This window comes from Acanthochromis polyacanthus, chromosome 12 (genome assembly GCF_021347895.1).
Source record: "Acanthochromis polyacanthus isolate Apoly-LR-REF ecotype Palm Island chromosome 12, KAUST_Apoly_ChrSc, whole genome shotgun sequence".
Taxonomy (NCBI): domain Eukaryota; kingdom Metazoa; phylum Chordata; class Actinopteri; family Pomacentridae; genus Acanthochromis; species Acanthochromis polyacanthus.
Window position 1 is genome coordinate 27344670 of NC_067124.1, and position 21432 is coordinate 27366101.

General features: G+C 38.9%; 1 protein-coding gene and 1 pseudogene across 1 annotated transcript; one reads left to right on the plus strand and one right to left on the minus strand.

Annotated features, from left to right (window-relative positions):
• Positions 1-7453, plus strand: part of LOC110954857 (raftlin-like) — a 135462-nt pseudogene extending 128009 nt beyond the window's left edge.
• A 5049-nt stretch (positions 7454-12502) lies between these two features.
• On the minus strand, positions 12503-18896 carry LOC110954855 (vitelline membrane outer layer protein 1 homolog). The gene is made up of 4 exons (XM_022199585.2): positions 18649-18896; positions 16434-16546; positions 15569-15875; positions 12503-12603 (listed from the first exon to the last, which is right to left on the minus strand). The coding sequence occupies exons 1-4, from the start codon at positions 18853-18855 to the stop codon at positions 12601-12603; spliced, it is 630 nt and encodes a 209-aa protein (XP_022055277.1). The 5' UTR covers positions 18856-18896; the 3' UTR covers positions 12503-12600.
• Between the last annotated feature and the right edge of the window lie 2536 nt (positions 18897-21432).

Below are 21432 nucleotides of genomic sequence, written 5' to 3' on the forward strand. Positions count from 1 at the left end.
TGTTCAGAGCTACAGAAGATGTTCACAAATTGCACAAAGAAGTTTTGCATCCTTATATGTTTTCCTGAAAGACTGAAATGTAGAAGCAGGGAAATGACATTGACAGATGACAGCAGGAAAGAGGTTGGCTCACAAATGTGAGCCTTTATCCTTAAACTGTCAGATAAGAGTGTGAAGCATGAACAGTGACCAACAGTCATTTGACTATCTTGATGGATGGTCAAAAAGAATGAGTGTTATCACAGCATTTCACTGGAGTATTTCTTACAGTTATCTAGCGGCAATTTTTCAAGCACATGAACAAGGATACATTATGAAAAATCTGCCAAGGCTGGTAACATGATTTCTAAATGTTTAAACATGAAAAAGCAAGTGGGAAAGCGTATTTTTGTATGCCATTCTCATTATTTAGAACTAAATTAGCACCAAAAAAGGATGTTTTTGATTTTAAAAAATCACATAACCTCAAGATTTTTTTGAATTTCCAATATCGTCAGCTGATAATCTCAACTCTTTCTCTTTGCCCTCTTGTCCCTTAGCGATGGAAGTCTGTCCACCAAACAGATTGTTTTCCTGCAGCGACCCGTCATAGGCCGAAAGAGGAGGGAATCCAAGGTACATGACCTCATATTCCTCTCTGTATTTCTTAGCTAATTTTGTCACCTGCTTGCCATATATCCAACACCAACATCACCTTTTGCTACCTCCACTTCCACAGCTGTTTCTGCTTTGAGTAGACAAACAGTGCTGCACTAATGTGAACCAACTCCTCTCAGTTTGTGATATCAGGAGTTCTCCAGCAACTGACCGCTGTGTTGTTTGGGGAACCAGAGTTGGTAATGCTTTCTTGGCCACCCCAAACAGTGGTGATAACCTCTAAAGCTAACCTTTGTCTGCGGTGGAATGAATCCATGTTGACGCTTTCTGTGACCCGAATTTAAACTGCCATCGCAACAACAAATTTAATAGGCCCTAAGACTCAGGGAATTGCTAGCGTTAACAAGATTTTCTGGCCTGTTTCTTTGCAGTTTATCTCTCCAAGCAGTAACCCCTGCAGAAGTTGTTCAAGTAATTGAGGACATATTGCATTAAATTTTTGCCTGTTTGTTTGGTCAGATTGAAGGCCTCAAGGCCACCAATAATTTGGCTCACAATGGCCTCAATTTCCTTCCCTGCATCAATGAGATTTGTTTGAATAAGCTAGTTATCCCAGCGCTATATTAGATTCACTGTGATCCATTCTTAATTAAGTCTGTGTGTACTGCTTTGTGGCCGAAAGCATATTTAAAGAGTTATAATGCATTCCACTGACATGCTAATGTAAATGTTTCAGAAATTAATCTTCAAGCCCCGAAGCAAGTCCAGCAAGAACTGCATCAAAGACACAGCAAAGAATAAGAAGAAGAAAAAACTAAAACTGAGAAGGATGCAGAAGATCCCAAGATTCTTGATGAGAGAGAAAAGGTTGAGAAGGAAGAAGATAAGAGTAGCGATGAAAGAGTGAACGCAGCAGAGGCAGCACGAGAAAGTGAGACACTGAGAGAAAGAGAGGCAAGGTGTGAAGAGGACGGAAAGATTGATGATGGGATTGAAATCGGCATCGAGACTGTCATAAAGAAAGATGAAGCAGCAAAGACGAAAGAAAACAGCACTGAAGAAGAAGAAAAGATAGCGGTGGATGGAGAGATATCAAAAGAGAACGGAGAGCCTTTAGAAAATGGAGAGGTCAAGGAAGTGACGGAAACCGTTGCAACTGTCGAAATGCAGAACGAGACCAAAGAAAAGGAAAGCGAGGGAGTAGCAGAAGCTGATGCTGTGATAGAAAACGGGGTAGAGACAGATGAAGAGAAAGATGAAGGCGAAGAGAGCGCAATCGAGACAGAAGAACCAGCTGAGGTCATCGCCAAGGAGATTGTGGCAGATCCATAGGCCACAAATCAAAGCCCAGAGGAGACTCAAGAGTAGCCCCAAGGAGTTCAAGTCGAGGTCCCCCCCCCCACCTTACCTCTCAAATCCCCCGTCCTAAGAACTGGTTCACAGTGTTGTCCCTAATCCAAATTAACGGGGCTTTGATCCCCATCGCTGCAGCATTCTCCAAACCTACCATCTTTCACAGATGATTCTCCTGCAACCTGCCACAGTGTAGCTATGAAAGAATTTATGTAACTGCAGGCGTCAGTCCTACTGTATAACCACACATGCTGAATGTATACATCCAACACAGGACATGCTGGGCAGGATAGTCAATGTGGAGTCGCTGGAATAGATGGAGGAGGATTACAAGAGGGCTGAGATTCCAAAATGATGGCATTATCAGACAGGCTGCAGAGTGAAGTGAACGTTTAAAGGCCTGGTCACCCCAGTGATTAAAAGAGCAAAACATTGCATTACAGTTGGAGCAAAGTAGATCTGCATTAGTTTGTGCTAATAACTAACTTGTTGAAGGTGAAGTGAAGCTGAAGCAAACTTTTAAAGTCTCACAAAAAGAAAAAAAGTGAACTAAGCATAAAAAGCAAAGAAACTAGTTTGCATACTGTCATAAGAAGGTGGAAGTAAAGATTGTGTTACACATGAATGTAATAAGCACAGTAGAAGAGGTTGTGAATCAGATGCAAAATAGCCGCAAGGTGACTCTGATGGGATTACTTGTAAGTATGCGCTGTCCCTGCAAAAACAATAGCAACAAAGAAATCGGAAATGGAAACCTTTTTTTTAACCATTTGCCAAAAAGCCTTGCTGATAAGAAGGAAGTAAGAGACAAAACATGGATCATCTACGAGAGAAAAGTGGAGAGAAGTCTTTAGGAATTGTTTCCAGTCGTCAAGGCACTGACCATGTTTCATGCTGTCTGCATCTCTAGAAATGAAAAAGTCAGACATCACCTCAGAGAGGTCAAACTTTGTCTAATGGGATACTTCAAAATGTGCATGAAAATATGTTATGGAGTCTAAGCTGGAAGAAACTATTGTAGCCTATTACCTGTGTGGTAACATTATGTAAACTCCTCTGTTTGAGTGTAAACTGCTCCAGAAAAGAGGAATGATGTGCAGACAGTTTTAGAACAAGATTTCATGATGCTAATATGTCTTTTCAACAAATTGCCTGACATTGATGTTCTGTTTGAGGCAGAGCTCTAAAAGGCTTTATTTACTGCTTAAATATCTCTATACTGGATTATATATTTTATAAAACTGAGAAAAAATGACACCCCTGAACAATGACGACAGAGAGAAGATAAGAGAGCTATTGACAAGTACTACTTTGTTACCATGGACTGTATACACCACCATGGCATCACTCATTGGTTTGTGGACAAAAGCTTAAGTTCGGAATTTGTCCATCACTGTCTTGGTCATCTGAAGCTGTATGTAACTAGCAAGAGCTGGATATGACTGAGAACTCAAGGACACTACACCTGCCTATACAGTAGCAACATGTCAATCACAAGGTAGCCTAAAACATACCCCACTTTTTTGTCTATTTTCCTCTAAATGGGACCATATGTTATAAAATGAACACCATTTTGTATTGAAGGAGACATAAAACTAGGAGTTAACATCATAAATTTAATCAGGAAACTGTTTGCTCGAATAATTAATCTAAAGAGAAGTTGGGTCATTTTCTCATAGATTTCTATACAATCTTCAGACTTCTATTTGCCACGAGAGGAGTCACCCCCTATTGGATGTTATGAAGAATGCAGGTTAACTTCCAAACTGCTCACTTTTTAAATCAAGACGCTACATTTATCCTATATATACAGTTTGTGTGTGTTACAAGTTAATTCCTCGACTATGTCACCAATGTAGTCACAAATTAAGAGATTGACTTTGTTGTGTCACTTCCTAGTGTGGCCAGGCCTTTAAGTAACGCAGAGTTTGATATCAAACCTTCATCCTGTCTGAACAGCGTTAGATAGTTTAAAGAACATTAATTATCTTGTTTTATACAGACACACAGAAAAATTCTGTCCAATACCATGGTTAGCTTTTCTGGTCTTGTCTTGTCCAACACATGTACCCAGACAAAGGACCTGTTACCAGAGGTACAATCACCTGACAGGTGAGCAGTTTGAGCAGCTGTTTCCAATTTATGGAGCTGTGAATGGACAAAAATCCCGAATCTTGATGAGACACAGGCCTGTGTCGCTCAACCAACTGACAATATGAAGGCAGGTAGGCTCAGACTGTAGCACCATTCCCTGTTCCTTTGTAAGCTGGAATGTGGAGGGACTTCGGAGGAGAAAGCTGGTAGAGGTGATGGGAAAGGCATTTGTTGCGACAGGCAATCCAAAGTAGCTGAAGAGATAATTGTTTACACCGAGCTCCAAGCCATCAAGTGCTTCAAAGAGAGTCGATAATCACTCTTTGGTGTGGTGGTAAGCTCACCTTGCATACAGAATGTTCCATATTCAAAGCGAAGTTAGATATGGATGTGAAATTCAGCTGAATGTTTGCACCTCAAGGGCAGAACTTGTATTTAGATGTTAGTTTTCAGACACATGAGCGAGGAGTTATTTCTGCGCAAAAAGTTGCATTTTTAATTACATTCTAGTCAATGGTTGAAGACAAAAGCACGTGTCAGTGTGCATACAAGGCTAAGCTGTGCAGCTAGGATATTGCCTTGTTTTTTTTTCTTTATTGAGACCAGAAGTGAGTGTTGAGAGGGAGAAACTGAAACAAAGAAAGCAGTTGGAGTAAAAGAGAGAGACCACAGAGCCTCAGAGTCAAATAAAAGAAATGAATAGGCTCATTTAAAGTAACAGCCGTTTGTGTCCCACGTCCCCTGTTGAGATTTCTTTCATTATTTTACCTCCATCTCTTTAAGCACCTCTCACCAGACATCATTTCTGACAATAACCAAGTCATAATGTGCTGTTTCATGGCATCGTGTAGCTTTCCATTTTCAAAGGTGGAACGGGAGGGAGGGCGGCGGCCACGTTCACGGTGTAGAGCTCTCATTAGCTCACTAATGGATTTTGTCAGCGGGATGTCTGTCAGTAATAATGCATTTATAATGGGGTCACGTATTGGGGGAGGTATTGACAGCAAAACACCTCAACATGTCAAGCAAATAGCCTTCATATTTAACAGTGATGTCATGGGGAGTCATTTGCACTGAAGAGGAAGAGTTAAAAATGTTAAATTTTGCAAAGAAATTACACACACCTCATCCCAAAATATGTCTATTTATTAAACTGTTAGTATTTGGTTCATAAAGAACGTAAACTACCTGCTGTCCTGCTTTACACACACTATAATTTGTCACAATTTGGATATTTTGTTTTATGAGAATAAATGATAGCTCGGTAAAGAGAAATGGCTCCTTTCTGGAGAAGAAACTCTTCAATTACACACAAGTAAGATCGATTATGCTGAATAAGTGCTCTCCTTTTTGGGGGATTAATCCACCCGCCGCTGAGATTTTTTCAATGTAAAATGGCATATGTTTTTGTGTAGAGTAGAATATAAAACTGTGACCAGTCTAGCCTTATTACTATACTGTAAATGGCCCACAATCTGCTACTAGAACTGTCTTTTAGAGGCAAAATGGTGATTTTAAGTGTTATATGTTTGTTATAGTCAAACATGAAAATTTTGCTACAGTCAGTGTTTTGAAGATGTTGTTCCTTGTTTTATTACTGGAATTCAGAGCGAGAGGATAAATGTGTTTGTCCATATGAAGGTATTGAGTTTTGGATTCATTTGAAACATGTTTTGAACATGTTTTTCCCCCTTTTTTATATGGTGAATGTTCTGTTTTTTGGGTCAAGAGATTTATACTGTGGGCTTTGTGTTGCCTCTGCTGTTCCGCTAAAGCTTGCAGAAATGTATTGCTGACTGACGCTTCGAGCTACCTCCCGAGGGCTGTTGTTGGTTTTAAACTGAGGGGTCGCCGCATGTGTGACCTCCTGAAGCATATGCTCCTTGTCCTCTCGCCCTCCACTATGACGGAGACCAGAACTGTGAGCATGAGGTCATCGCTAATGGCAGACAAGTTCGAGGGTCGCATTTAAGCCAGAATGGATTTTCCACAGCTGTACACAGGAGTTTGCACGAGCATATGACAAATAACCACTCTGATATTAAGATATAAAGTCATATCATAATATTCTCCGTAGTGTTCTCCTCTCCTTTTTTTCCCTCATTCTCTTGGTTGCTTTTTGTTTTCAGCTGTTTGAGCTTTAATAAGCATTTACTGTATTCGAGAAATATTTCATGCCACCTCTGCCGTCAGAGGCAAATAAGAGTCGACTGTCACTTTCATAGTTTTGTCAAAATTTGACAGCTATGAATTATGAAAAGCAAAAGACAGCAAATCTTCATGAATACTTGAGACATTTCCCTGTTGAATCCTAGTCAGCATATTTCATCAGATTTAATCAATTTCTTTACTCCCCTCAGCGTGGAGATAAACATTTTAACTGTCATCTATCTGTTTTACGAATTTATTTCAGTGTTTCTGAATTCCCCCTTTTGTGTGTTATTTTTTTATTAATCTAAAAATTGTGACATGTATTCCCCTTTGGCATCCTGCGAGAACAAACAGATCATATTCCTCTTTATGTATGGGAGCAGAGTTCTGGAAAAAAAAGTTCAACAACGAGGTGATCTCAAGCGACATGACTGTTTTCCGACTCCCACTACATTCCGGTTGGACATCCACAAACACGGCCGTAACCTCGACAAAACCGACCTTGTATCCGTCCATCCTACCTGAGGCCGCGGCCTTCGGGGCTCCGAGTCTCAATGATAAGGGCTGATTGGTCGTTTTGCAGTCTGACCTCTGACATCAGTGCACTCCAGGGACTGTGGGGTAGTTGTGATCTGGTATTAAAAACACAGACGGGGAGAGAAAAGTGAGGCAGGATCTGACATTTCATCAGTTAAATGATGCTGAACCGTGTCAATGTAACGGTCCGTGAAAAGAAGGAGACCTTTGACTAATGTTACACTTAAATATACATTTGCAGCCCTCTATCCGTTCATGTAAAAAAAAAAAAAAAAAAAAGTAATATCCAGTTTTCTGTCTTATATCAGCATAACTGTCTCTGAGCCTCAATAGTGGCGCTGGTGCAATCGTTCTTGGTAATGCTGTAAAAAACGTTATGGTTCATTTCCTGTGTGCTACTATGATGTGAATCTGGCAGAGTAGAAATGACAGAACATGATACAATAGGATGCCGTCATTTTTTCCCCTGTGTTGTCACTTTAGCTTGCTCACAGCCTCTGGAAAATGTATTCTTAGATTTTTGTCTCTGATGTGAGTTTTTTTATCACCTCGGCTGCCATCTTGAATGTTGAGTATCTTTGATCATGTGCTGTTGTCACTTGCATCGCTATGGAGGAAGAAAAAGTATTCTTTATCTTTGCTATCCTGAGTATGTCCACATTCCTATTGTTCATGACATCTGTACAATTTGTATATTATAAAATGATTTATATTTAATGTGTACATGTGTCCTTGCTTCGTTTGTGTCAAACAAATGCAGTTTCTGCTCATTGAAGCTGCTGCTCTGAAAAGTAAAAAGCAATGTTTACGCTTTTCCAGAACTAATACTTAAGGTTGAACTCGTGTATCTACAGTTCTAAAGCAAGTACAAGACTGAATGGAGTCCGAGAATCACAACCATTCAATAGTCTTGATCAACGATTAGACAGTCAGCTGTGATGTAAATATTCCTGCAAAATGGCACAAGAAGGAAGTATATATGATTCTCCAGTATGTGCTTATGTATATGTGAATACACGAAATTAACGTTTCCACAGAATATTTCAAGATGGGAGTGTGATAAGCTTCAATATATTTTTGCATAACTATACCTCTAAAATGAGGAGACTTGGCTATTAAATGTTAGTCAATCTGAGGTGAACACATATTACACGCATCTGTAAATGGTTTTAAATGAGAGCTAAGAGCAGAGCAGCTTTTTCAGTCAGCAAGGCATCCATAAGATGAGTTTGACATAAAAGCAAAGCATAAACATCACAGAGACCAGAAAAAACAGTTTGCCTGCTTTTAGTTGGCAAATGTGCACATACATATCTCTCAAAAATAACAAAACTCTTTTCATGTTGTGTCTTATTCACTTTTCTCTGCAATTTCGCGTCTATTACAAACTAAAATGCATGTAAAAAAAATACGTTTATAAAATAAGTTTATTAAACACTTGCAGCCTCAGACAGCAGCAGAATCCAGATGAACACCTCTAAAGACAAAAAATGAAACAAGAAATTTACGAACATGGAATAACAGCAGTGATTTCATCAATTACATATAATTCTGAATTATCCCCAACACAGAGACTGCAGCAGTTGAGATCTGACATTATATGATACTGTACACTTTTCTGCATCTTAAACAGGTGAAAAGTCACAATCAGAGCAACAGATTGCAAGCTACAGTTTAATGATTTGTTACACAACTGAATCCTGATGACCATCACATCACCAAGTCAAAATACTTTTCCTCAACAGGGCTCTGGTATTTCATAACAGGTTATTGCCTCCCTACAGCATATGGATGCTTTAGAATGTGGCCTCTCTTGTCATGACAGTAACTACCAAAATAGGGTAGCCTAGTAAGAATAAAAACATGTTTTATTGTAGCATATGTTGCTGTAGTTTGATAAATTGTCGTCACACATGGACAGAATTTTTAGTGATGTCCTAAATAAATTATAGACATCTTGCCTCTGGGTGAACTTTTCCCCCTCAAATACTGCAGCATTTCTTCTCATGGACTACTTTGAACTATTTTTAATTAGATTAGAGTTGAAGCTTTGTTGTCATTACACTGCAGCACAAGATGATAATACCAAGAAATTCCAAAAGCACCCATTGAGTTAGACAAGCACAAAACAACAAATACAAAAGGCAAAAACAGATGAAAAAAATTAGGACACTTTAGAAGACAATAAATAGCAAAAATGCTAGGTGTGGCAGCAAGAAAGTAAATAATAAAACTGCAAACTGTCTAAGCAGCTTTAGTGCCGACTGCACCTATATCCGTCCTTATGCATCAGATAATTAGTAAAATTAACTATAAAATAAGAAGCCAATGTCTATGAAAGTGTGATACACTAACTCTGATATCAACATAGGTTCCAGCTAGTCTCTACGCTACTACAAGATAATAGAATTCCTGAAATGCAATTATGGCTTTTGGTTTTTCTGTATGAAGAATGTTTGTATGCACAACTGCATGAGAAGCAAAAATCATCAAGTCCAAGACTGTATTTGTGCCCTCCAGTTTTACATGCAACCCTGAGAATCAAAAGACACTGGTTGTCCCTAAGTTCTTCAATACGCTGTGTCCTTGCTCTGCACAAGGACAGTCCTTAATGCCCTTGGACAAATTCAGAAAGATGAAATGACAGCAGCAGTGCACCGTGAAAATACAAAAAAGAAGCCGAATGCAGCAGGGAGATGAGACATATAGACCCAAATTAACATTTTCTCTAAGCGAAAGGATGTTTTTTCAGTTCTGCTCCATCTGGTTATTACCTACATTACTGGGAACCTTAGAGTAGATCAACTTGATAGTTATTATACCATAGCGCCACAGTAATACCATTTATTTTGTCCTTATATCAAAACAACACCATTTGGGCCCAAAACTGTCCCTCGTGCATCAATATTTCACATAAAACCTTAGACTGCCACACATCATAATAACCCGGCGGTGTTTGTGAACTATATTTACAGTTGAGTCAACACAGCCGGTGTAATCTATAAGTCATGAGCTGGGAACCCATGGGAGTGTAAGGTCATTAAGAAGAGCGCTGTGCCGGCAACCAAAACCAAAAACACCAAATCCATTCTGTTCACAACAGGAGGCGTTAATGGCTCTTAAGGCAGGCTGGGGACCCACCTGAGGGCTGCTAAGATGGTCAGAAACACAGCGAGCCTGCGGTTTGGATATTAAACTTATGACCCGGGGCGTTACAACAGCAAGGTTCCACTCTGGGACCCAGAGGTAATGCTGCACAACAGTTTGCAAAGGGTTTTTGAATAATGAAGTTCCTTTGTGACTGTAAAAAATGTTGTTTCATGATTGCGGTACAGGATGCTGAGGTTGATTCAACACAGATTGCAGGTCTCTGTGCCCAGAGGGCTGCTGAGGTCCACTAAGAGATGGAGCTACACGGCTGTGCCAGGTGTTCAACACTGAAATGATTGATCTAGAACTCAATGCACTCATAAAATCATTCTAAAATGTTTATATTGGCTGTGTCTCTCCATAAAAGTCACCGTTCCTGGTGAGATGTGGGTGTAAGCACGGCTTGATGCAGCACTGCCACCTAGTGCCTGCCTGAGGCCTTCTGCAAAGAGAAACATTAAACACACACACTGCCCTTTTGTATCCATTTGTGCTGAAATTCAAAGGTAATATTTGATACACAATGGCAATGGAAAATGGCTAATCTGTCATTTGCCAAATAATAGACGTGCCACTGTGCAAATGTTCACAATTTCATATTATAAATTTCACATAGGTTACAAATTAGAGGAAAAATCTGAACCCTTGGCCTCGAAAGTTAGGGGATACAGTGGTTCTCTTATGCCTTTAAGGGGCATTTTGTGACATGATTTGGGTCCACTTATCCTGTCCATAGATGATAGGGTCACTGGAAATCGCTGCAAAGTTGTTCTCAGTGGTCATATTTATCCAGTGATAATATTTCTATATCCTGGAGGGAGTGGTGTATTCTAGGATGACAGTTCCCACCTCATAGGGCACGAGAAGCCACAGCATATCTCAACCAAACTGAACACCTATTGGAGATTTTGTCCAACATGTTCCAGAACAGTACCATTGATTTAGAGAATTAAAAACCAAGAAAAAAATTAAGCTACCAGCACGTACCAGCCTCACACCTTACTAAAACATTTTATGCTGCTTTTTTCTTTAAGTAGTCACCTACTTTAAGGTTTCTTTTGCTTTTTCAAAAGCTTAATATCCAGGTTTTATTTTTTAATCCCCTTAAAGGGCTCTCAACCTTCATGCTGTAGACTGCTTTTATAAGCCTGGTTGGCTGTGAAGGGAGCCGTGTGAGAAAAGAGCCCTGATTATGTCAAAGCAATGTCCTCAAGGTCATCTTAAAATTGAGACTTCAAATATTTGACAGAAAACCTGGGAGCATGAGTTTTAAAAGATGAGGGCATTTAAGAAGCAGGAAGGTCAAATGAAAGATGTTACTGAGCAGCATAATTGGACTTTTAACACAGTTTGAAAAGTGAAAAGTCAGCGTTTCTTTCCAACCATGATCGTTCCATAACCTTAAATGTGTCCAGTGCTTCCTGTGATAACCAAGAAAATGAAAAAGACTGTAGCAAATGGGAGAAGTTTGCCTTGTAATACATGGTTAACACTGCGTAAGGGCCTATTTGAACCCAAACAATGATCTTTTCTTAAACCTAACCAAAGAGAAAACAAAAATAATAACACAAAAAACATGAATGTCAAATAAATGATCACAATAATGGTCCTTCTGTGGACACTGTCAGTCCATATACTTCACTACAAGCCAAAATGAACTAACCTGCAGGTTGAAAGATGATGCAAAACTGGTATCCAAAGCAATAAAAGCACAAAAAGGACAAAAATGGAAATAATTGCTTGCTGCAGCACTATTTATTTTTTTTTAAATAGTGAAACAAACGGGTCATGAATAAGAGTCCCTCTTTGGACAGTTGGGAGTATGTTGGCCAAAACCAACATAATCAGAGCTTCAAATTTTACAACTGCACCAAATTTCATGCTTTGATGAAAACATGAATGTGTCACCTGGAGTAGTTTCTAAGCAGAGCAGCAAGTGCACTTGAGCATCAAACTCCAATAACTCCAACTTGGATATGAGGTCAGCACCAGTGTATTCATTACCATAACCGAGAGGCTCTGTGTAGCTGTGTCAAAGACTGTAATCATTTTGCCTTGACTTGCAAAATCTTCAGAAAACCATTACCTCAGTGTCTGATAACGTCCTCGAGTTCCACCCAACTCTCCGCACACTCCGTGTTAGCAGATTAACTACTCACCGATTAATTAGCACAATTACCTCTGTGTGTGCCAGTCGGTGTCTTATCAACCTTTGTCAGGCCTTAAACTGTAAATTAATTAATACCCCCTCTCTTGTCATTTCTTAATTACCTCAGTTCCAGCAGGAATTCTGGGAAATGCCTGTGTCAGCGGCTCCTGCTTATTATGACTTCACCGTGAGCTCATTGGTTCATTAGACAGGATATGAAAACATACCGCTCTCATGCTGATGAGGGGATGACACGATGTACAAAGCAGCTCTTCAGATGAGGGCTCGATCTGCAGCAGCGCTTCTTCATCTTTTTGTTTTTGAAATTGAAGGTGGCGCTCAACTTTGTTTTTCAGAGCTGGATGTTTTGGCAAATAACTGTCAGTTTACTATTGACTGCTTAGAACTCTGATCTCAGTTCATATTTGTGCATTGAAAAGGAAGAAACGGAAACAAGAAAAGACATTTCAGTTGATTGGAAAGCAGCACTTCAAATGGGCTTTTTATTATTTGAAATCTCTGAGTTCAAGGTGTTGGAGACAAACTGGATTGAGCTTCTCATTTGTTGATCACTGTCAAAAAAAAAAAACATGAAGCACAAATTCATAAACAGAAAGGATGTCACAGAAATATACTGTAAATGTCTGTTAATACAACATTTAATAATTTCCCAGAAAATATTTTTATATCTTCAGTTGTTAAAAAGTAAAGTGGACATCAAAACTATTTGTCCTCGAGGTGCAGTTAGTTGTCTTGCAGAACAGAACAGCAAATATCAGCAAGATAGCTGAAAAAACTACATGGAAAATTGAGAAAAATTAATCTGCTGATGAAGTATGTGCCATATAGTTTTTAAAAAATCCATAACTTTTAAGAAATGGATGTTGAGATTGACTGTTTTCTGCTGCTTTCAAAGTCTAGAATCACTTCTGAAGCTGTACATTAACAGATGCACCCACTGTTTCTCCTTTTGCATTTTTAAATGAAAATAATGCAACACAACAATATATAAAAACACATACATTGTCATACCGAGAAAGCGAAAAAATAACTCAAAATGCTTTCCTTTTTTTTTAAAGACAAGAGAAAAGCTCTGATGGGATTTGATTTCTGTGTTCATGAGGCCTATCGTGGTTCAAAAACAGCAGGGTGCATTCAGGCCTGGAGTTCATTTTCTTTTATCTGAACCACAACAAATTAAAAATATTTCCTTTTGTTGTGTTGTTGAATTTGTTTCATTTTCACAGTAACAAATCAGGACCTGGAAAGAAAAATTAGAAAGCAGTTCCTGTATTGGACAGTGAAACAACAACCTGTCATCATTAATGGTTAGACCCCACTGTGGATAAATGAAAGAAAACGGATGAATTAGAGGTTGGAATACACACCGATCAGCCACAACATTATGACCACTGACAGGTGAAGTGAATCACATCATTCATCTTGTTATAATGCAACGTTCTGCTGGCAAAGCTTGAGTCCTGACATTCATGTGGATGTTTGACATGACCCCATCCTTCCATGGCAACAGCAGTCCTTGATGCCACCCTCAGCAGGACAATGCACTCAAGACAACAATAAACAAAAACTGCTCAGGAGTGGCCCGGAGAACACAACAGACCGAAGCTGTTCACCCAGGTTCCACACTCCCCAGATCCAAATCTCATTGCATGTGCCAGGATAAGCCTGACCTGCATAGGTAGGTCCCACCCTGCAACCCACAGAATCCACTGCCACCATCTCGGTGCTGCAGGACTTCCCCAGTGGTCCCACTGGGTCAGAGGAGTTTTAGCAGCATAAAGGGGACCAACAGAATATCAGGCAGGTGGTTATAATGTTATGCCTGATCAGTGTATAAACAAACGTGATGCTAGCCAACGTGACTGTGGCTAAAAGTTAGGAACTAGTCATCTGTGTTGTATGACAAACTTTTTAGACCCCAATCCCAATGAAAAAAGCATGTCACATACAAGCACAAACTAATACACAAAATAAAACAACAGCCTACCAACTTCATTATATTTTACAATGATGTGATTTGGACTACTGTCAGGATATATCTGTTAAAGCCATCTCTATGTAAAAACTTTAGGGCTGAAGTACATTATATAGGAGCACTAAACTTTCAGGTTGTTTTAACTTGTGTTTGATTTCTAGAGATCATCTTACCATCTTTTCCTCATTCTCTATTCTATAACATAGTCCATCTATATACTGTATGAAGAAAGGCTGCTAAGTTAGCCAAGGAAACTTTGAAAAGGGTTTGCACATATGACTAAAAGCATTACTGAAGCATACCTTTAAAGGAGCCAATTTAACACAAATTTCTGTTTAGAATTTCACTTCTGGGGTCTACTTGAATATGTTCACAAGCTATAATGTTTTTTATTTCTCTTACTGTACATTGCTGTAGCATCTCCTTGCACCCTGTGTCTGAAAAATGTTTTTTATTCCTATTTCTTTTCAGGCCACCCTCCTAAAAACACCACTATTTGTGTTTGGTCAGCTGGCCTAATCAAAAGTTACCTTACTTTATTTATGTTTCGTAACCCCAAATTTCTGAGTATAGGCAGATAGATGTAGAAGCACACACTCATGAAGGAAAAAACGCCAGACTACAAGGAAGATGTTCATTATTTGGTTGAAGCCAAACTAGCTGCAGGCAGGCGTTATGCAAATAAGCTACAAAGTTATGTAGATAAATAAAAGAAGAAAAGCCTGGACTCCAAACAAGGTGTTTCAGGTATGTTTTCAGCAGTGTTGCATGTGGGAGTGAATAATTCCATTAGTAAATTTGCAGACCTTTAACATGCAAAGAAAAGCCTTCACACACTAAAGGAGAGCATAATATGGGCTAATCTGTGTCAGTGTTCTCTGACTATCAGGCCAATACTGATTTGTGAACTGAACATTTCCAAACATGAGCATGAACAGCTGGTGTTAAAGTTCCCTTAAGTAGCCAGACCTCCATCTTCATCACGTGGAAACATCTGGAGAAACTGTCACATCATCATCAAAAACTCTCGAGTTAATGAGAAACCCTCAGGCACCGCCACTCAGCTGGCTGTGATTCTGAAAACACTAAAAACGACACTTGGGTCGTGTTTTGGGATACAAACATGCTCTCTATCGCTTAATTCTACTGGTAAGACGTCTCAACTAAATTCAGGCATTTTTTTAACCAAATTTGTGCTTAGGTTTCTCGAGATTTCTTTGAGCTTTGTAAGAGTACCTGAGGCAGATTAACTGTGCTTAAGTAGGTAATTTGTCCTCTCGAGAGAAGACAAAGGGATGGATTTTCTTGGTGCAGGTTGGGGTCTAGGTAAGAGTATACAGCTACAGCTTAAGGTGGGAGTACCTCCAATGCTTAGAGGCAATTTTGACGTGGCTTAGTGTCATGTATTCAGAAAAAAAACTGTTCTCACTTGCTCAGAGAGATGAAAATAAAGTCATCTAGGGTTTATGTAAAGCTATTTGAGGAAGTGTCATTTTTACCTCAACTATTTCTGGGTCTCAGAATCTAATCCTTGACCTTACCTGCTGAGATTTGGCACAGCAATGGAAGCGCACATCATTGAGAGTGGAGTCGTCCAGGGCGTACTGGTATTCTTCCATCTTGCTCTCGATGCCACAGATTCCTCCATCAGTACACTCTGCGCTCCAGTGGCCGTACTCTCCCCAGTTCATGCCAGGTGCCTCCAGCATCGGGTTACTGCTGCAGCGGAATTTGATGTTGTTGACGGTCGTGTCGTCGCCAAACAGACCCTGATGGGGCTCCACACGAAGCTGGAAAGAGGTGAGCACACCGCTGGGGCAGTACTGAGGTTGGGACCAGTCACCGAAGCTGGGCAGAGGTGTAGCAAACACAACAGAGTGAAAGAAAAACATCAGGAAGAGATCCAACGATGGAGGAAAATCACAACATTTCAGTATCCCAACACCTAATTTGAAACACGGCCCAAGCAGCGGTTTCATTTCACTTCTGAACATGATGTTTGTCTCCAGCTTTCTGGTGCTTCCCAAGTACTTAACTGGTCTTATTTAACCTCCACAATACAGCCAGGTGAACCAAATTAAGGAAAGCGTTTTAGCGATATGTTCATTATTGTTTAGCATCAGACTTCCTGTTGTTAAATAACATAAAAATGATGGCATGAAAAGAGGGGAAACTGAAGGCAAAATGACAACGGACATGGTGGTTTAAAAAGTGATTACTAATGCTATCAAGTGCATTACCACCAAAAATTAAGAAAAAGAAACTGCTAATTTCACAGCCTGGCAAACCGCAAATGTGCTCTTCTTGATAGTTTAACCGAGCTTTGAGGATTAGCAAATAATTTCTAATAATATAAAGCAATTATTCCAACTTATTAGAGTAGAACTTCCTATTACTGCTGCTTACTATCCAGTGTGGGACTCAACCGTGTACAGAAAGCTGCGGTCCTCATCTCTGGCGCAGATGAGGCGGATCCCATTCAGGGCTGTGTCATCCGAACCGTACTGGTTAGACTCCACCTGAGGAAACAGAGAACAGTTTCCAGAAGCAGAAAGTGCTCTGGTTAAGCCAGTTTCTTATCTTGCCTCTGGTTACGCAGCTGCTAATTCAAGTACCAAAATTCATGTCAGGATAGCGTACAGACTGAGTGTTTGTTTAAGCGTATTCAGATTAGTGTTGGTTAGTTTGTGAACTAAAAGATGCATTTATCTGTCCAGTGTGCACAGAAAGAATAATTTTTCAAAAGCTTGACTGAAAACAAGATGTAAAACTAAGTGGGCACCTGTTTCAGATGCCTCAAAGGACAGGCTCACATTCATAAACACCATTTTGGTGAATATATTATTATATATGACACTACTAGATAATAATCCTGAGGTGTGGAATAACCAAAGGAACATGAATGCCTAATGACAACGAAAGCAAATCGTTCTGTTGCAAAAACTCTATTATCCACTGTGGAAAAAAATAATTGAAAAAAAATCTAGTGGAAGACAACTATATGTAAATTATAGCTGTAAGTTTCCTAAATAAATGCACTTATTATGTAGTTATTTTCCACGCTACTAATTCTGCACAGCTGTTGCTATCTACACCAACCAGGACAGGTGCTTACTAAACTCTATAAAATTCACTCTAGGTACCTTAAATTTCCATATTATCAATGAAACAAGCATGAACTACAAAGCCCTAAAGAAAAGTTATCATCCATAAAACAAAAATTTACATCTATACATAAAAGGTTTAAAGATTTCATGAAGAAAATCAAGCTAACTTTTCTAAATGAATGATTTTTTAAAAATGCTATATTATTTCAAAATTCTGGTAAGAAAATAGCAATGGACAAAAAGACATGGCAAGCCAGAGAAAACCACAGAAAGAGTTGTGGATAATTTATGCTGAAAACGAAACAAACCTACCAGAATGCTAAAAGGTCACAGTTCCAGCATGGCGGCGGTAAGAATCCTGTTCACAGCTAACCTAGCTAACTGAAGCTAGCCGAGGCTTGTTACCTGTCGGACTGGGTAAAGCTGATTTTGCTGAATGCAGTAATATAAATACGACGCAGGTGTATGACAAACTGCTTAACTAGTCCACCTACAACCTCATTCACTCCAGTTTAAGGCTACCTACTCTTTGTCCAACTAGCTAGCCGCCAATGTCATTTACTTTCTCACAGGTGTTGTAACATTTTTCGTATCCCACGCCAGAATCCGACTTGGAGGTCCTCAAAGTGACCATTGGGGTATTTAGGTAGTCTGTAATGCTGCCTGTCAAAGAGCTTACATCTTGTCTCAACTCTGCTTATAAATATAGGTGTTCATTCTTCTAAAAAATGAAACCAATTATTTGCTTATTTTTTAAAATACCTCTTCAACGTTCTCTTATGTGTAATTACTTCTTTACCAAAAAAAATTTTTAAAAAAAATGTCTTATAATTAAAATAATCAGTATAATCCTGAGTAGATTGCTCCATAACTAATAAAATCGATAGCTGCAGCCTATATAAAATATGTACTTATACAGGTGTTTAAGAGTGAAAATAGTTAATTAATAGCTAATTAATGACTGTACCAGTAAACAGGTTAAAACATAATATTTTCAATCATTTTCTACAGCTACAGAGGCAACAAGGTGGTAGATATATACACATTAATGTCTTTAGCTTTTTAACAAAAGTCAGCATGCATGGTTTGCAATGTTCATAATCTTAGTTTTGTGCATTATCTAATATGCTAATTAAACATGTCAGTTCTGAATATATTTGGATAATAATATTGTGCAAATTAAATTTTTTGACTTTACTATATTAACCAAAGTGTTTGTAATAACATCCTGGGGGAGGAACAACTGTATGAACCAAATTTAATGGCAGTCCATCCTGTAGCCTAATATTGGGATATGCAATTTCAGCAATACAATTGTTAGTTTTTCTAAAATTGAAAACAGCTAATTGTTCATTTTAAAATTATTATTTTATGTTATTTACCAATTATTTTTAATAAAACTTATTTTTTCCCATTCATATATTATATCAATATGATAATAATATGATGATATAGCTTTATATTAAATATAGTGTTTATGAATATATAATATGTGTGAAAGAGTGTGAGTTTACCCTGACACTGAATCCAACAGCAAAGAAATTCTCTGGACACATCTCTGGCCAGGTCCAGCTCCCAAACTGCTCTCCATTAGGCACAGTGAGCATAGATCTGTACTCTCTGTTGCTGAAGGCCACACCAGCTCGCTGCAAAAAGGTCTTCTCACAAAACCCGCTGGACAGCACCGCCAGCACGGCCACCACGGTGAACAGACGTACCATATTGACAGCAGTGAGTCAGTATTTCAATCTGAAATGCCAACTAATGGGTTGAGGCTCAGAGCTCTTATAGCTTCCCTGCTGATTCCAAAATAGACCACTCGTATCAGGATGAATCATTTACAGAGCAGTGTGCAAATCAACAGCTGGTGCTGCAAAAAAGGAAAGGTACGTTCAGAGAAATTCAGGGTCCTGCAGTTCAGCGTTCAGTTCATTCATCTTTTACATCACGGCGTGCAGCAGCATCACCCCGGTGGAACTTTACCTACGTAATCCACAGCACGTCTTCCTGCAGCAGCAAAAAATTTGCAGTTACAAAGTGCTGTAATTGATGTAGCTGCTGTCCAAAAATAACATTAATATAGATATTGAGGGAGAACTGCGCTGGTAAATAAGTATGTTTCCTGTTAACTGTTGGCTTTTTCAGTGCATTTGAACACCCCTACATTGATCACACCTTCTAATCCACAATATTACAACCAGGAGATCAGGAGCCTGTCTCATTTACATCTCTGGTGAAAAAAGGCTGTGGATGTCTGTAGGTCTGGTGGCATTCGAGATCTCCAAATTATTTTAAATAAATCATTCCACTGTGAGGAAAATCAGCTATAAATGGTGCAAAAGAAGCTTCCAAGGACCTCAAAATTGAATCCCTGTGTCAGCAGGTAACTCTGCAGCTGTTGATGTCAAATTGCTGCGTCTGCAAAGAGATTGTGCAAACTGTCACAACGCCAGGAACAAGCCTTTGACAGCACTTTATTTGCTTTATTTACGTTATTTCACAATTTATTTGCTAGCAAACATAAAGGCGATAATGAGCTGAGGGCTGATTACACAAAACACCAAGTCCAAGTTAAGGTTTCCTTAAAATAAAATCCATTGCACACAACACCCTTAAGGTTTTCTTAAATTGTTCCTTTAGGTATTTAAATTTTTCTCCTAATCTTGATCAGATACTTAAGGTATCCCTTAAAGTTTGCTAAATTGTTGCACAAAATACCTCTGCAACCAAAATAAAGAAAAAAAGGGATGTCTTTAGCATTTTAGTATGTTTTTAAATGATTCATCCTAAAGTGTAATCTTTTCCTCCTCTGATCTATTTGGTCTTCTTGTCTTCCAGCTTTTTTTTAATTAGATTATCTGTTTACCAACTTTGATCATATTAGATCAACTGATGAGGCAAGCACGAGGCAACCAAACAAATAAAAGCATGGAAACTATTGGATTTTACCACAGGAATGACAACTGACGCATCTGAATAATAATATATATCATTTGCAATAATACTGTCTCAGTAATTTGTGCAATATCAGTATCATGTGGAATCTTTTGATTTCATTCCATAATATTTCATCATCATGTGCAACATTAGTTTATTACTTTTATTACTGCGTTGTGTCTCTTTTAATCGATTACACATATCTTAACATTTTTCCTTAACATGAGAGTCAATTTAAGGGATTCTATGCCATACCCTTAAATAACCCCCTTAGCTAAGGAGAAATTGAGCCTCGAGTGTCACATTCAAGGAGAAAGTTTACACTGTGTTGGGCATTCACCTCTAGGCCTTTTAGAATAAAGTGATCTGGTCATACAAAACAAAGGCAGAGCTGTTTGACCACAGGAACAGTAACACATGTTTGGTGCTTTTCCTGAAGAAAGAAAACTTCTACCAGCTGTGAAGCAGTGTGATGGCAATGCTCTGGTTTGGGGTTGTTTCTCTGATTCAGTAGGGGACTGGGCAGCTTGCAGTCATTGATTCAACTATAACTTCTGCACCATACCAAAGAGAAGATGATGTGATACCATCTGTCTGAAAATTGAAGCTGAAGCAGAATAATGAGAACTCCACCACTGAATGTCTAAGAGGAAATGGAGGATGGTGTGCTGGTCAAAGCCCTGACTGGAATCCCACTGAAATGCTGGGAGGGGATTTGAAACAGAAAATGCAAGAAAAGAGTTCATAATTTCAGCAAGCCGATGTCAGAGACTGGTGGCCAATTTTACAAAACATTTAAAATAATTTATTTCCGCTAAATGGGGCAACACCAGCTTCTGATGCCAAGGGTGTAGTTACTTTTTCCACTAAATGATATTACATCTGTTGATATTTTTGTGGAATGAATGAATAAAACTGCTAATTTTCTTCATGCTTGTGTTAAAGTATAGCATGTTTATCTAAGAAGATAAAAATATTTGTTTGTCCAAATGTGTCAAAAAAGAATCCAACACTTTCCATGAGATGCGCTTAATTTATCACATGACTGGAGCAGATTAGGAGGAATATTGGAAGCGGTTTATTTTGTCTTGCCTGGATGTGCTCAGACATCCAACCTTATCGCTGTTCTCAGATAAAAACAGACAAAGCCATTTTTTCTTGAATTAAGGAGAGCAGCCTTATCTTGGTTGTCAGTCATGACGTTTTAATGCATTTATACATTCATCCTCACATGCTGACACATCCTCTACATATACAGACAATTAACAGCTGTTTTTAAAGAGAAAACACAAGTTTAAGTATGTTCAGTATAGCACATGAATATTTGAAAACCACAACCTTATATTCAGCAGGAACATACA